At 42.2% G+C, this 16,043-nt stretch overlaps 2 protein-coding genes across 11 annotated transcripts in view; one reads left to right on the forward strand and one right to left on the reverse strand.

The window, feature by feature from the left end:
* The window catches only part of BPNT2 (3'(2'), 5'-bisphosphate nucleotidase 2), a 38,514-nt gene extending 32,008 nt beyond the window's left edge, over positions 1–6,506 (reverse strand). For 2 of the 7 annotated variants that reach the window (XM_025477778.3, XM_049103693.1), the window contains exon 1: positions 6,117–6,506. In XM_025477778.3, coding sequence (XP_025333563.1) covers positions 6,117–6,506 — 390 coding nt within the window. Of the gene's footprint in view, positions 1–4,892; positions 5,037–5,334; positions 5,610–5,731; positions 5,910–6,116 lie in introns of those variants that run through there. The other 5 variants (XM_049103695.1, XM_049103697.1, XM_049103694.1 and 2 more) reach the window with 5 other exon arrangements.
* The window catches only part of LOC112678481 (uncharacterized), an 81,709-nt gene continuing 72,155 nt past the window's right edge, over positions 6,490–16,043 (forward strand). For 3 of the 4 annotated variants that reach the window (XR_007406959.1, XR_007406958.1, XR_007406957.1), the window contains exon 1: positions 6,659–6,779. Coding sequence is in view for 1 of the 4 variants with exons in the window: in XM_049103699.1 (XP_048959656.1) it covers positions 6,490–6,779 (290 nt within the window). In the remaining 3 variants the exon portion in view is untranslated. Of the gene's footprint in view, positions 6,780–16,043 lie in introns of all 4 variants that reach the window. The other variant, XM_049103699.1, reaches the window with a different exon arrangement.

The raw sequence follows: 16,043 nt of genomic DNA on the forward strand, positions 1-16,043 counted from the left end.
ATGTAAGTTTTAGAAATTTAAAGACACAATTTCCTTCAGACTATTGCCACATCCCACTGCCTATACCAGTGCCTGGCACAGTAGGTGTTGAATAAATACTTCTACATTGACAACATTATTCTTTGCCAATGTACTTTCATCTCTTTCCCCAACCATTTCAGTTCAATCCACTCTCCCACCCTCGTTGCTACTGCCTATCTGCCTCAGTCCTCAACAGGAATTGAGGAATAGGAAATCAAGACTCCAAACACAATTAATACTATCCATATGAAGTTCGGTTACTTTGGGGTTGAAGAAGCTTTTGGTTAATGCCTTAAGAAGGTACCAAGTACTGCATTTCTCCATAGATCATACTATCATAAAAAGTTTTCAGATATACTGCCTTGCACTGCGCCTATCACACAGTAGGCGTTCAATAACAATTTTCTAAATGGATAAACATGGCTCTACGTGTCTTCTTCCACCTTTACAGAAGTGTTTTACTATGTACCTATAAATATCTTTCACATATGTACCTATAATTGAACATGCTGTAGTGTCTTCCATCTTAAAAACAAGACCAAAAAAATCAAAATTCCACAGAAACTTCTCTTAGTCCCATGTTAGACCACAGCCATGCTCCCTAGAAGTCCGATTTCTTGAAAGCCTTGTCTTTACTATCTCCATTTCCCCCTCCTATCTTTTTCAATGTTGCTCCCTTTCCATTAAGCCACCAAGCAAGCTCTCAAAGTTCACCAATCACCATTTACCATACAGAACCATTATTAAGAGTACGTTCTATCATTGCTAGCTTCTCAATTTATTGGGAATGTGACTTATCTAAGCTAATCTCTCTGAGCTGCTAAAAGTAGATGATAAATATATCTTCTTACTGAGTTTTCTGGATGAATTAATGAAATAAAATAGGTAAAACAAACAAGCCTAGCATAGTGCTAACACAGAGTCAGCACTTAATAAAGGGTAGCTGCTATTATTATTAAATGATTATTTTCAATCTTTGTTATCCTTGGCCTTAGACACTTTATCTTCCCCTTTCACACTATACTCTTTCTATAAGAAATACTGTCCAGGGATCCCTGGGTGGCGCAGCGGTTTGGCGCCTGCCTTTGGCCCAGGGCGCGATCCTGGAGACCCGGGATCGAATCCCACATCGGGCTCCTGGTGCATGGAGCCTGCTTCTCCCTCTGCCTGTGTCTCTGCCTCTCTCTCTCTCTCTGTGACTATCATAAAAAATTAAAAACAAAATCTTTAAAAAAAAAAAAAAGAAAGAAATACTGTCCACAATAGGTTTCAAATAATATTGCAACGATGAGTCATAAATTCCTATTTCCAATTCAGAGGTCTCTTCAGAGCTTCAGACCCATATATTCAAATACCCCTATAACATGTCCCCTTGGCCATATCAAAGGCAACTCTAACTTTGTTAAGTCTAAGATAGCATTCATAATCTGCCCCCCCCCTCCCCAGACACGTATCCCTCACTCTTCTTCACCTCCAGCAAAACACCAATTGTGAATGTCAGATATAGAGGGGTAATCTCTGTAACAGCCTTAAAAATTCTCTCATCTCTTTCCAATTCTACTTTCTCTAAAAAACACACCCCCAATTTAAAATGTATCATCTCTCTCTTGAAAAAACCTCCTAGAAGGACAAACATTATATGTTCCCATTCATTTGGGGAATATAAATAATAGTGAAAGGGAATATAAGGGAAGGGAGAAGAAGTGTGTAGGAAATATCAGAAAGGGAGACAGAACATGAAAGACTCCTAACTCTGGGAAACGAACTAGGGGTGGTGGAAGGGGAGGAGGGCGGGGGGTGGGGGTGAATGGGTGATGGGCACTGAGGGGGGCACTTGACGGGATGAGCACTGGGTGTTATTCTGTAAGTTGGCAAATTGAATACCAATAAAAAATAATTATAAAAAAAAAAAAAACCTCCTAACTGGTTAACTTCCTCCAAACTATTCTCCAAGCATCAATCCTAAGGCCTTCCAATCATTCAAAATACTGTACGCTAGTTAAAAGTACACTGTGGTTACACCTCCTATACTGCTTTATACGCAGAATTAAACAGACCTATGAGGATTCTCAGACCATTAAGTAATTATCTCTCTGCAAGCCTAAAATTATTTTTTTTAAGATTTTATTTATTTATTCATGACAGACACGGAGAGAGTGAGAGGCAGATACATAGGCAGAGACAGAAGCAGGCTCCATGCAGGGAGCCCGATACGGGACTCGATCCTAGGACTCCAGGATCATGCCCTGGGCCGAAGGCAGATGCTTAACTACTGAGCCACCCAGGCATCCCCCTAAAATTATTTTCTAGCTGTCTTAACGTTGGTAAATTATTTAGCCTCTCCAGGCTTCAATTTCTTTATCTACAGAATGGAGGCAATAGCACTTATGCTGTTGTCAAGTGTACAATAATAATATTAATAAAAAGCTTAAAAGCTTAATTCAGGGCTTGCTACTTACTGAAAGCTAAATAAATGTTAGCTAATAAACCAAGCTGAGTATAACTTTCCCACTGCCTGAGTTCTGGTCCTCATCTCTTGCACAGCCTATTTTAGCATACTCCTAACTGGTCTCATCCACCTCCAAATGCCCAGAGCCCAAAGTATGGCATACTGCAGGCTTCAAGAAAAGTCAGATAAATCTGGTCTTCTTTAGTACTTTAGGATTAAGCTAAAGATCAGGTCCAAAACTCTTTGAGCTTGTCATATGATCCAGCCCCTGCTTACATCCTAATTTCTTCCACAGTAATTTCCCCCATTGTGCATCGGATTCAGATTCACCAGGACACTTGAATTTACTATACTACCACTTCTAATGGGCCAACTCCTTTCAACCTCGTTTTCTGTCTCTGATGCTTATGTCTGCACTAATAATCAAATTACTAGTTATCTAGATTTTACAGAAAAGGAAACTATAGCTCAAAGAAGTAAAATGACCAGTCAGGATCACATAGGTGGGTTGCTGGACAAGATATCCAGATAAGTGTTCCTAGCACTATATTAGGACTTCTCAAACTTTTCCAATGAACACTCCTGTTGAGAGAAGAGCTTTAACTCCCATCTTAGGGGTCAAGGGAGGCATAGACTCAAGACTCATACCAGCCTGGAGTACCATGATTTAACTTCAAATATAATGAATCATTTTCAAAGTAAAAAATTTTGAACAAGTGAAGTCGAGGACAAGAGCCTCTCACGATTTAGAGTTCCCTGTATGTTACACTAAAAGTATAAATTTGAGTTTGTCTGTTCTGCGGCTCGAAATCCACTCCAAAAAACCTATTTCAGCCTTCATCACTATTCAGAGGATATAATTAAAGACAGTATTATACAAATGACTATAGTTACTATCACTCTCCTATAACAAAATCAAGCATAGGCAGAGTGTTTAGGAAGAGGAGGAAGACTGCCCTGAGCACTCTCCACAGATCCCTAACCTAAGAAAGGCTGAAGACAAAAGGAAATCCAGGGATTTTAGCCAAATCTGAGTTTTCCTAGGATAACACTCAGTTTTGCAGAGTAGGGCTTCTCAACCAGGGCACCAAATGAAAACAGGATCATTCTCTGTTATGGGAAGCTGTCCTGTGCATTTGTGGGCCATTTACAATCTACCTAATAGATGCCAATAGAATTCCACCCCCAGTTGTGACAAGCAAAAATCTCCAGACTTTGCCTAATGTCCCTTGAGGGCAAAACCACTCCCATTTGAGTACTCCAGAACGTATAGAGATATACACCTGGTATATCCCTGTACTGAGAAGTAAACATCAGGAGAGCTCAAGACTCTGATTCTAGACACGAAAATTGTGGGACAAAATAGAAGACCTTTTCTTTACTTGCCCTGGGCACCAGAATAAAAGAAGTATCTGTGGCTTCTCAATGCTAACTTTCCATAAAGAAGTAAATGGAGTGGGATTTGACTTAAACTCCTTACCAAAAAAATCCAGGTGACACTTCAAAAACAACCAGACAGCTAAAACTGTATTCTGGGTGCTGGGGGACAAGACAGGAAGAATCCAGGGCTGAGTTTCTACTTAAATGACAATATCTGGCCTCTAGAATAACAACAAATTGATAAAAGGAGGCGGCTCAACATGACACCACCCTACTCTGACACTGTATAAATGAACATAACCTCCTCTATTCCAGACAAAGTCCAACAATAAAGATCTACATGTAAACATTTAAACAGTCACAAGAAAAAAAGTTATTTTATTTATTTTACATAAAGGCAGAGCCTTCAACATCTGCAATTCTGAAAGCCTAGCTTTTACGTTTAATAAAATACAGCTCACCACCCTCGGCAGCTATTCAGCTATTAGCGTTCGCTAGTAAGTGAGAAAACAAATGCAGAATCCTGTGGAAGTTACCCAGAACAAAAGGTTTGGTAGGGGTGGGGTGGAGTTCACATGTGAACACACATTCACACACTTCCATGTTTTTGGTACTTAAGAGTATTTTTATCTTTATCTTTAAAACAAGAAATTCAACTCTGTTTGATATATTTTACTATAACTGCTTTTAACCTTCCACAATTTTATGTTTTCCCCAGGAAATTATACTGTAAACTTTAAGTAGCCTCCTAAAGAGCTGGCTAAAATGAAGAATTAGATCATTCATATAAACTCTGGAGTGTCACAAGCCTCAAGTTTCCCATCTGTAAACTGGCATAAATAAAATTTACTTCTTAAAGTTGCCATGGCGATCAAATGAAGTCCTGTGTGTCCAATATCTGGGTGCCTAAAATACACTCAAGAAATGGTTACCATTTCTACTGTTGTAACTATACTACATCAACTTCTCTGAAACTGTTTCTTCCACAACTCTTAAGAACGGGTGTTTTGGAGAAAGAAAATGTTTTAGAAGCACATCTTACATTTACGTAAACACGAAAGAAGTATTATTTGTGATGATAAAGCAGAGTAGGGCAAAAGAAAAGTGTTCAGTGTTTTGAGAATTCTCGTGTCAATTAACATCTGGTTGCCAGCAGCTCATGATATGAATCCGATGTTCCTTCCTCCTGCAAAAAAAAATTTTTTTAAAGGAAAGAAAAAAAGAAGTAAGCAAAAATGGCAGAAAGAGGAAAAAAGAGAATCAAAGCAATAATATGATAGACCAAAGGGAGGGTTACACAAGATAAGTAAATTCTACAATAGTATGCTCCTAAGTCTTCCAAGAACAACAGTAAAAGGTCAGATACCTTTCAAAGCAGCTGGGGTTCAGATTTCACTGTTTATCTAAGTAATAGAATTCCACTGGAAACATTTTTTTTTTTTCCCCAGTAGCTAAGATCTACTGTGAGGTGAGTTAACACGTACACTTACAAAGCACTGCCATGCCATGTTAAGCTCTTCCTCTGGAATCACAATACGTTTTTAAAGTTTTATTCATTTGACAGTAACGCCACTAAAATAAATTCAAAGAGTATCAATAACAAATTCAAAAATTCTGGACTTATCTAAGAAAATGTCAATTCCTTCTCCCAGAAACCTGCCCAAATAAAAGGCAAATGTTCAATTCTTATTCTCTGCAGAAAATACGGGATAGATGGCTCAAATGAAGTGGCTGGGAAATACACTTCCACACACTTTTCTGAAGGGCCCCCCAAATGCATGCCATCAAGAGGTCACTCTACAGCTAAAGTAAAGCATGAGCATACCCCGCTCCCCCCCCCCCCCCCCCCCCCCCCAGGGCCCGGCATAAGAAGAGCTGCACGACAAGACTTCCGCAGTTCGGGCCTCCATCGGCTCCTGGTGAGTTGAGTCTGGCGGAAAACGTGTGTGGTGCAGTCCCGACCCTCCCGGCAACTGCAGCAAGGAGGGCTAGCGGGCCCCTTCGGTTTAGACAAGGGCCTGCCGAAGGGAACGGGGCTCGCTGCCACAGCCTGGACTCCAAGGCCCCCCCAGAACGCAGGGCTCCAGCTCCCAGGCGAAGCGCCGACACACAGCCCGGAGGGGCCACAAGGGCCGGGGCTCGGGGTCACTCCGCCGGCCGCGTCCGCCCCGCCAACGCCCCCACGCGCCGCGCCCACGCTGCCGCGCGCGTCTCAACCTCCGCGTCCGCCGAGCCGGGCCCCGGCCCGCAGCGCCCGGGCACCCACCTGCACGCTGGGGAAGGCGGTCTTGAGCAGGTAGAACATCTTGCGGTTGGACAGCACGTCCCCGCTCGTCATCTTGTCCTCGGCTCCCTCGCGCGTCTTCCCCTTGGACTTCTCGTGGAGGACGTTGCTCTCGCGGACGCGCCGCACTTCGTCGCCGCCGCGAACGGCCGCCAGCACCGACACGGCCAGCATCTCGCGCAGGTCCACGGTGCCCCCGTCGGCCGCGGCCGCCGGCCCCGCCGCCCCGCCGCCGCCCGGCTCGCCGCCCAGGCCGAAGAGGCTGAAGCGGCCGGCCAGGAAGCCCGAGTACAGGTGGTAGAGCACGCCGAGCCCCAGCAGGCAGAACACGGCCACCCCTAGCGGGGACAGGCGGATGCCCATCGGGGCCATGGCGCGGGAGGCCGGGGCTCCGGGCGGCGGCCCTCACAGGCCTCCCCGCGCTCCCGGGCCGGGCGCCGCGCCGTCCTACACCGGCGTCCGCTCGCCGGCGCCCGCGCGCCCCATCGCTCCCCCCCGGGCGAGGCCGAGCCGCGCCGACGAGCCCCCCCCCGCCGCACTGCCGCGCGCCAACTGCCCCGGGCAAGCGCGCTCAGCGCTCCTCAGCCGGTCAGCGGCTCCGGCTTCCACGTTAGCCCACGGCGGCGAGGTGAAAGGGGAGCGTGGGTGTGTATCCGGGTTACGCGAGGGGGCGGGGCCGCCGGGGGCGGGGCCACCCTGGAGGCGGGGCCACCCTGGAGGCGGGGCCACCCTGGAGGCGGGGCCACCCCTGGAGGCGGGGCCACCCTGGAGGCGGGGCCACCCTGGAGGCGGGGCCACCCTGGAGGCGGGGCTCCGGGCTGCGGAGCCGCGGGACCGCCCCGCCTCCTCTCGGTGCCGGGCTTCGGGGTGGCCTCTGCGTGCGAGTTTGCTGCTCTCCGCGCCGGGGAGGTGCCGACCTGCCCTGTGTACGATTTAAGTTAAATCCCTCTTTGAACAAAGATGTGCGGCTGACATAAAGTTTAGCCTTTATTTTGCAGTCTAGACTTTGCATCACTCCCAGATTATTGAGGAACGGAGGAGATTGCAAGCCATTTCCAAACAAATGTGCATGTGTTTTTCTCCGGCGTTCGTGGAGACAGAGCCTGTAGCTTTAAATCGCTTCTCCGCCCTGGGAGAGGTGGGCAGTGGCCGGTACTGGAGAATTTTACTTGGCTCTCTAGCGTGTTGATCTCTCTATGGTTAAATAAACGTGTGTGCCTTTATACCTGTATGTTGGTAGAGGTTTTCCCCTATATCTTCAGCCAGAATAAATCATCCTTTATGCAGGTGAGAAACATGGCTTGATTCTGGGCTTTCATAAGGAAGGGAAACGCTCAGGGCTTCTCTCCCTTCCAAGGGTACTTTCTTTACACGTAACATTCCTCCCAGAGGTTGAGATGGAAGAGGAAAGGTCTGAGAAATCCCACTTGATATAAAGATTATCACAGAATGGCCAGTGAATCTAGAATTCGTAATCTTTGAGTCGATATAGGTCCTTCAAATGAGCTTGCAGAAGCCCCTACCAGATCAGATATAACTGCCTTCAACTATGCCGCTTACCTTAGCAGTCATGGTTAATACTGACTAAATTTTAAGAAGTATTACAATAAGCAGCAGTAAATTTATTATGCTTAATGAATATTAAGATGTGCAGTATCATTCTCAACTGTGGGAATATTTATATAAAACTCAACTTAAAATGCAGCCTATTTTACAGTTCATAGCCCAAAGTCATTGATTTTAAATGGGCTTTAGTAAACATTAATGACCTTAAAAACTGCAAGTATACAGAATAGATTCTGAACATCCTTTGCTAAGCAAGTCCTTAGAGACAGGCTGACCTTCACCAGCTCCTTAGAGTTCAGAACATCTGTAGAATTTGCATATGGTTATATAGATACAATAAACAAAGACTATTGATTGCTTGGTCTCCCTGGCAGCCATCTGTAACTAGCTTAAAAATAATCACAGAACAAAATCAAGTACAAATACAAATCAATGAAAGAACAGTCTCTGGAGTGTTGACAGCACCAGATCTTAAAGAAGTGGCTTTGTTCTCACAGCTTTTGGGAACAAATTCACAATTAAGCAAAGCCGCTTTCAAAAGAAATCTGAAAATGAAGGTCACAGGGTAATTATGGCAACCAAATCCAGAAATAAATATAAAGATCACAGCAGAAGTAGAAAGGCTCAAGTTCAACAGAGCCACTTCAAACTATACTATGAGATCAGTAAAAGTTATGGGTTGGGAGTAGTTGTGAAAATATTAAAAGCATCATTAGAAAGTATGGATGAGGTTTATAAAATAAACTGAATAATATTTTCCAAGGATATTAGAAAGGATTCCAGCCCCATTCACTGTGGCATTATACAAAGCACTAGTGAGACACCCAGAGAGATACTGAAAGCTCTGGCCATTTATACTACAGGGAAGGGATTAAAGTATTGAAGGAAAAGATACCCTGAAACAAATGGGTGAGTTCCAAAAGGGGCCCTAGTACAGGTGACCATAGAGGTCATAGGTAATAAATACTGATAAAATATAACATGTAATTATTAAAATAAACTGTGTGTTGAAGAGAAAATGTAATTAATTACATGTGGGGCACAGACGTTGTCTTAGAACCTTCACAGACATTTGATTGCAAGAAACTTGCTTTTCCAGTAACAAATTGGTACAGGTTCTAAAGAATGCATACATACTGAGGGGCCTGGGTGGTGCAGTCAGTTAAGCATCTGACTCTTGGTTTTGACTTGGATCAGGATCTCAGGGTCAGGAAATCAAGCCATATGTCAGGCTCCCTGCTCAGTGCAGAGTCTGCTAGAGATTCTCTCTCCCTCTGCCTCTCCTGCTGGCTCTCACTCTCTCTCAAAAAGAAAAGAAGGAAAAGAATACATATGTACTAATGAAAACTTATATGAAAGTAAATACAAAATTACAGGTTTGGGAAATGAGGCAAACTGGACTTTCAAATATAACTTTTTTTTTTTTGGTATTGAAGAAGATGAGAACTGCTCATAATTAGTATAAACACTAATAGTAACAAGAATTGACACATGGTAGGGACACTTGGGTGGCTCAGTGGTTGAGCGTCTGCCTTTGGCTCAGGGCCTGATCCCTAAGTCCCGGGATCAAGTCCAACATTGGGCTCCACACATGGAGCCTGCTTCTCCCTCTGCCTCTGTCAATGCCTCTCTGTCGCTCATGAATAAATTTTTAAAAATCTTAAAAAAAAAAAAAGAATTGACACATGGTAGAAAGTTTTTTAATTACTTTCTGCTTACCTGGCTTGGCAGACTCTACTTGCTACTATCTGCTTGTTTACACCTAGTAAATGCCACCTTTTGAAGCACTGTCCCCTCTCACTCCCACTACTAGAACTTTAAATACTTCTTAAGAGTCAGTTTTTTTTATTCCAACCTCCTTTTGCCATTGTGGTTACTATTTTAAAAAATAAGTTAAATATTATGTAAAACACTCAAATATGAATATAAATATAAAACTGAAAGCTTTGAATGATTTAATATGGGTTAGCTGTTAAAAACAAAAATTACAAAAAATAAAAAAATAAAAAAAATAAAAATAAAAAATTACGGGGCAACTGGGTGATTCCGTTAAGTGTCTGCCTTTGGCTCAGGTCATGATCTCTAGGTACTGTGTTCCCCACATCTCCCTCTCCCTCTGCCCCTTCCCCTGCTCATGCTCATTCTCTCTCTCTCTCTAATAAATAAAATATTTTTTTAAAATTACCATCAACTTAAATGTTGGAGCAAAAACTGTACCCCAGTGTGAAGAAAAAGAATCATAGAAGCTCAAATGTTTAAATCAGATTGCTTGACTTTAAGGAAACCATCCGGTCATTTTAGATAATGCATTACCATGTGGCTAAAGTGTAGCTAATGAATATACTCAAAGAAAACCCTTTGCCTTACATTAAAAGATAGACAAATGATTATATATCTATATATTTACATCTATAATCCACTCCTATATTGGTTATATCAGACAAAGGCGCTCTCCTTAAAGTCCATATGCTGGTACAATACCATACCACCTTTCTTTATGTTCCCCATTAGGTGTGAATAATACCTATTTATAGAAAAGTATTAATATCTTAAATGATGAGGATATTTTGATTTGTCTGAATGAGTCCTGACCCCAAAGTTTATCTTATAGATTCTGTGAGCATGCACACGTGTGTGTGTGTGTGTGTGTGTGTGTGTGAAATTTCTACCAGCTAGTTTTCTTGTATGTTTTTTCTTTTAAAAGAGCATTTAAGGGGGACAACAAAATTAATTAAGTGATCAGGCTAGCTGGACCCTAGGGAAAAGTGGTTTTACTACTTTTCCGAGAAAGCAAGAGAAAACAATTAATGGCAGTTCTTCATATTTAAAATATTCCAAGAAGAGTATTGTTTGTATGTTCTCCCTATAAATGATAGATCCAGTGATATGGTGCTTGGTTCTGCCATTAAAATTCTCTCTAGCAGATCACACAATTCTTGGGCAATGGCTTTCATATGTTAAGATTTCATACATCTGTTTCTAAAACATGATCTCTATCCAGTCTTAGAATTGATTTTCCCAAAGATTTAGAAATACTCAATTTAAATGGGTAACTTTTTCAATTAATATAAAATAATGTGTTAGCACTGTAATCTTCTACTATGACTCTGATCTTAGCAATAATAACAGCACATACTTTAAATAAAAGCAATGTGGTAGGTATATAAAATAGAAAACACATAATTTCTACCCTTTGAAATTGTAATCACTCTAATCCATGCAATCCACATGACGTGAGGTATTTTACGTATCTTTCTTTCTTCTGACCTTTTGCATATACGAACTCAGTAGATATTTATGAAAGTGGACTTTTAAAACCTAGTTTTAAGGAAATTTTATCTATTGTATAAAGTGTTTTTAAAACTCTTGAATTTAATAAATACACTAAGGAACCCAACAACCATTTTGTCTATCCAGAACCTTCATTTTATAGGCATACAAGTCAGATGAAATACATATTTGCTTTGGAGCTGTTAAGATGTCAAATATTTAATTTTTGTGTGTGCTCCTTATTAAAGCCAATGTTTGGCAAAGCATCAATTCAGTTAATAATGTACATATTCCCACCCTCTATTTTATTCTCTAAGTAGTCAAAGTTCATACTATACATTTTGCCTGCTATCCACCTGAAACCTGAGGTAAAATTTACCATCTTAAAACATCATTTCGTTCAAAAAAAAAAAAAAAAAAAGTCCACAATAGAGTATCTAAAATTTCCTAGTCTCCAAAAATAGCATTTGAGTATGTTTACTGATCATGATTAGAATATGTAGTCTATGGCATAGAATATGAAGTTTAGGGACACCTGAGTGGCTCAGTGGTTGAGCATCTGCCTTTGCCTCAGGGCATGATCCCAGAGTCCCGGGATCATGTCCCACATCGGGCTTCCTGCATGGATCCTGCTTCTCCCTGTGCCTATGTCTCTATCTCTCTCTTTCTGTGTCTCTCACAAATAAATAAATAAAATATATTTAAAAAGAATATGAAGTTTATGATATATTGTAGAAGAACCCCAACATAATACATGTTGCTATTGCACAGTTTGGGGTTTAATGCAAGCCAAGTCATGTCACCCAGAATGTAAGAACTCAATGTATTTAATAATATCCTAGCCATGTGTCTCAAACTTACTGCCAATGAAAAAAAGGTGGAAAAAATATTTTTAAAGGAAAGTTTCCCTAAACAATGCTTACCCTACTACATGAAATACTCTTCTATGTGTTTAAACCCTGTAACTTGATTTCATGATTCTATTAATGAGTCACTGTTTGGAGACAGTTGTCTGTGAGTCTCTGTTTCTGTTTGTCTTTCCGAAGAAGCACTGACTCCCTTTTCAAAAATGCTGTCCTTTCAAGGGTGTGTGCACAGCAAGCAGCCTTGAAAGACAGAGACAGTGTCTTCCTCCAGAGAAAAAGACAAGTTTGCTTCCTGCACATTAAAATAAAGATAATGGCAAGCAGGCTTGCCACCAATTATAAAAGTTTCAAGGTCCCTAAGCTCAAAGTTCTGCTCCTCTGGACCCCCTTAGTGTCACTCTGTTGGAAGTGAGGCCTGAGAAACGGGTGAATGCTGACTCTGAATGCCACAAATGCCTTGTCTCTGAGCCAAGAGTCTCGTGTCTTTTGCCAGCATCCATGAAACTGGTTGGCTAACTGGTTAGCTGCAAGGAGAGTGAAATCTCAGACAACATTCCCACATTGTCAATTTAACTATAAAGCCAATTTTGCCAATTTATTTCTTCACCTTAGTCCCAAAGCAAATAGAAAATATATTTTTCTGCAGCATTAACTTACTAATACTGTATTATGCTACAAAGAGTTTTCCAGGAGCACATATTCTTTTAGCAGAATGAAATCTCTTACTCATCTGTATTCACCCAGGAGCCTCACTTAGAGCTTCCTGCCTAGCCTTGGGACGTTCATAGTTAGCAGAGATGAGACACACCCAGATTGCTCTAGATGGAAAGCATTTATGTAAGAATATTTGCAGTAACGGAGGACATACTCAGCAACTTAGATTCATTCTGTGTCTCAGTTCTTCTACAGCGATAATATTCAGCAGATCCTGAAGCGCTTCAAGATTGACTCATAGTCACATAGAATACAGACACAGCTCCAGTGACCCACGTTTCTTCCATGCATTTTGTTTATACCAGAAAGAAAAGCTCCAATTAGGTCACTCATACTGGCCTTGTTTCATGCCAAGTTACTTGTCATGGTATACTTCTCACATACAATCTTTCTGGGTGCCTTTGGCTCTGGTCCAGTCATTCCAGACAGGATATGCAGGGTTACATTCATTGGTCATCCATACACACAGCAAAAGCTGTAGCCACTTGAAGAATAGCATAATGTTGCTTTCCTTTGCAGAGGGCCATGGGCAGATACGGTCATCATTACCCAACTATTAGTGCTTCAAGTAACATCTTAACATCCTTATGCCTCAGCAGAAAGTTACAAGCATCTGCCAGGTAAACATCAAATCAGAAAATTCTAGAGGTTAAAACACTAGAAAGATCATTTTGCTCCATCTCTTGATTATGTAGGTGAGTGGGCTAGGGTCCCCTATAGCTAAAGCCAAATCACCACACTGGTCTTCCACTTCCTATTCAGTGTGATTTCCACACAATGCCCACATACAGGCAACATATCCCTTCTTAGGAAGGCAGCAAGAGTATTAGCCTTTCAAATGCAGAGCTTGCATTTTCAGGCCCTGCTACAGTGCCTGCGCCATGGCATGGCATGGTATGGTCTCTCTGTCTCTCTTTCTGTGTCTTTCTTTTTCTTTCTCTCTTTCTCTCTCCCCCCTCCCTCTCTTTCTCTCTTTTCACATTCAATTGAATCACCCTTAGATTTGCATATAATCTGATTCAGATTGCATTTTTAATTTTTCTCACTTCTTGGCATGCTTCTGTATGATACCCCTTAATTTTAAATAGTCCCCAATTCCTACTTGATGAATTGCTTATTACCGTCAACAACCCTGAGAAACAAATTTGCCAGTTTTATACTCTTCATGATTTTCAAGCCTGGATATCATCAGTCTCCAGGAGGCTTCCCTGATGGATGAATGGACCCCACACTCTTTGATTGTGCTCCAGTAACCAACAGCATTGCCTGTCATTGCCTGATTCCATCATCTCATCATTGCCTGATGACCCGGCTGCCTCCCCTACTGAACTGTGAACTCCTAGTGGACAAGACCTACAGCTTATCCTGGGTTGATATCCCAGCACTCAGAATACTTGATACATGCCCAACAAGTGGTTTATAATGTACATTGTTCACACACAACCCTCACGATCACATCACCAGTACACCTTCAAGTATTCCTCCCTTAGCTTTGTTCATTACTTCTTATCTCTTCCTATTCCCATAGGGTAATACAATAAGGGTAACAATCTAAGTAAAATCTAACCAAAAGATAATAGGAAGAAGAGTAGCAGGTAGAGTGTACTATGTTTAATTTCAACTGTGTGCCGCTTTGTCTTTAAGCTCAGATGGCTCTCTTTCAGCTCCAGAGAGATGTCAATAACAGGGCTGTCTCTTTGGAAACATGAACCAAATTTATCTATCATATATGTGGAACAAGTCAACAAAGACAATGAGCTCAGCTCCTAATAAGTGACACAAGAGGGATAAATTTTAATGATTCCTGACTCTTCAGAATGCCAATTAGGAAATGACCAGCAAAATGCAATTTCTGTAGATTAAGAACAAGAAGCCTCAGGGAATATTTATGTGACCATGCTCTTTTCCAGCTGCTCGCATTCCTCTTCATATTTAAGAAAGGGACCCAAGTGTGCCAGGGACAGGGCTGGGAGGAGGAGGTAGACTGCAGGAAGCCCCGAGGGAACATCTGAGGTGACAGAAACATTCTATATTATTACTGTAGGAGTGGTTCTGTGACCACACCACTGTCAAAATTCAGCAAATCAAAGAATACTTAAAATCAGCAAATGTTCTTATACATAAATTATACCTCAAAAACCTGATTTTTTAGAAGGAAGGCAGGACAAACAAATCAAGAAACAGATTCCATATGTGATATTAACATAACCCTTTGGAGACAAAATAGGGCAGGGGGTGGAGCTAACAACTGCATTTCAGCCCAGATCCTACTACAACTGCACGTTCCAACAAAACTGTCTTGATGTAATGTCTTAAGAGAAAAAGAAATCTCTTCTATTCCTCTCTAGTGTGATCTGCGAAGCTCATTCTCCCCATTGACTTGTGCAGGTAGAAGTAAACACAAAATAATCAAGAGAAAAAAGCCAGCCCTTTGGCCAAACTGGGATGCAGATGACTGGGGAGGGAGCAAACTGATATTTCTCTCGGAGAGGCAGGCAGCAGATCAATGTAAATCATGGGGGTGAATAAAGTTCCCCGTCTGGCTGGATTTGTGACCTAACATCCTTCAAAGATTGACCTGGATAAGAAAAACTAGGGCAACATTTGAAAGTAAAGTCACGTGTCTACATCAATCACAGCAAGGCTCCAGCCAAATAGAAGGAGGAGACAAATGCACGCCGAAGAATCTGGAAGGGGGCTCTGCTTGCATCCTAACTAGAGCACTCAGGGCAGACTCCAGCCAAAGCGGCGATGTCCAGGACAGGGCTCCCCCGAGTCTGAGGCTATAGAGAGAACAAAAACGCAGAGAGAAAGCAAATGGTTTTGCTTTCCTTGCTTTCTCTTAATGACGGTATGTGTTGTATAACAATGGGTGTTTCTGTCTGTCCTGGAAGCTGTTTCTTCTGCCGTGCATCCTCCCACCCTTCTGGGCTTTGCCAGATCGCCAACATCCTCTGAGCCCTGTGCAGTTGTCCCTCTGCCCGCCCCAGTGTCCTCTCAGCAGCTCAGACTCTGAACTTCTTCTGTGCTTCTAACCTTTCCCTGTTCAGCTCAGCATTGCATGGTCTTCCTTATTATTTCTGCATAATATTCCTAGTGATGTAGGAACCAGTTAGGGGCAGACGGGGCTAGGCAGGGAAAGATAAGGGAAAGCCCCCAGAGTTAGGCTCCTATCCATCTCAAGAAAACAGAGGTAAGACAGTAAAAATAGAAAGAATAAACCTGGCTCCCCAGCTTCAAAATGTTAGGGAGTATCCCCCTTTAATGGCTACTAAGTAATCACAGAAACTCAGCAGACCATAAAGAAATGTCATTAAGGTGTTACCAATAGTCCCTGCTCAAACCAAGAGGTCACAAGAATCTCAAGGCCATGGGGACCTGACTAAGGCTCACAGAAATCCCAGATGTAGAGAGATGTTATGGAGGAGATAACCAGGGAGAAGCAACACCTTGTTTGGGCTCATGATATTTATAAAAACATCTTGTTTGTTAT

The sequence above is a fragment of the Canis lupus genome, chromosome 29 (genome assembly GCF_003254725.2).
Source record: "Canis lupus dingo isolate Sandy chromosome 29, ASM325472v2, whole genome shotgun sequence".
NCBI lineage: Eukaryota > Metazoa > Chordata > Mammalia > Carnivora > Canidae > Canis > Canis lupus.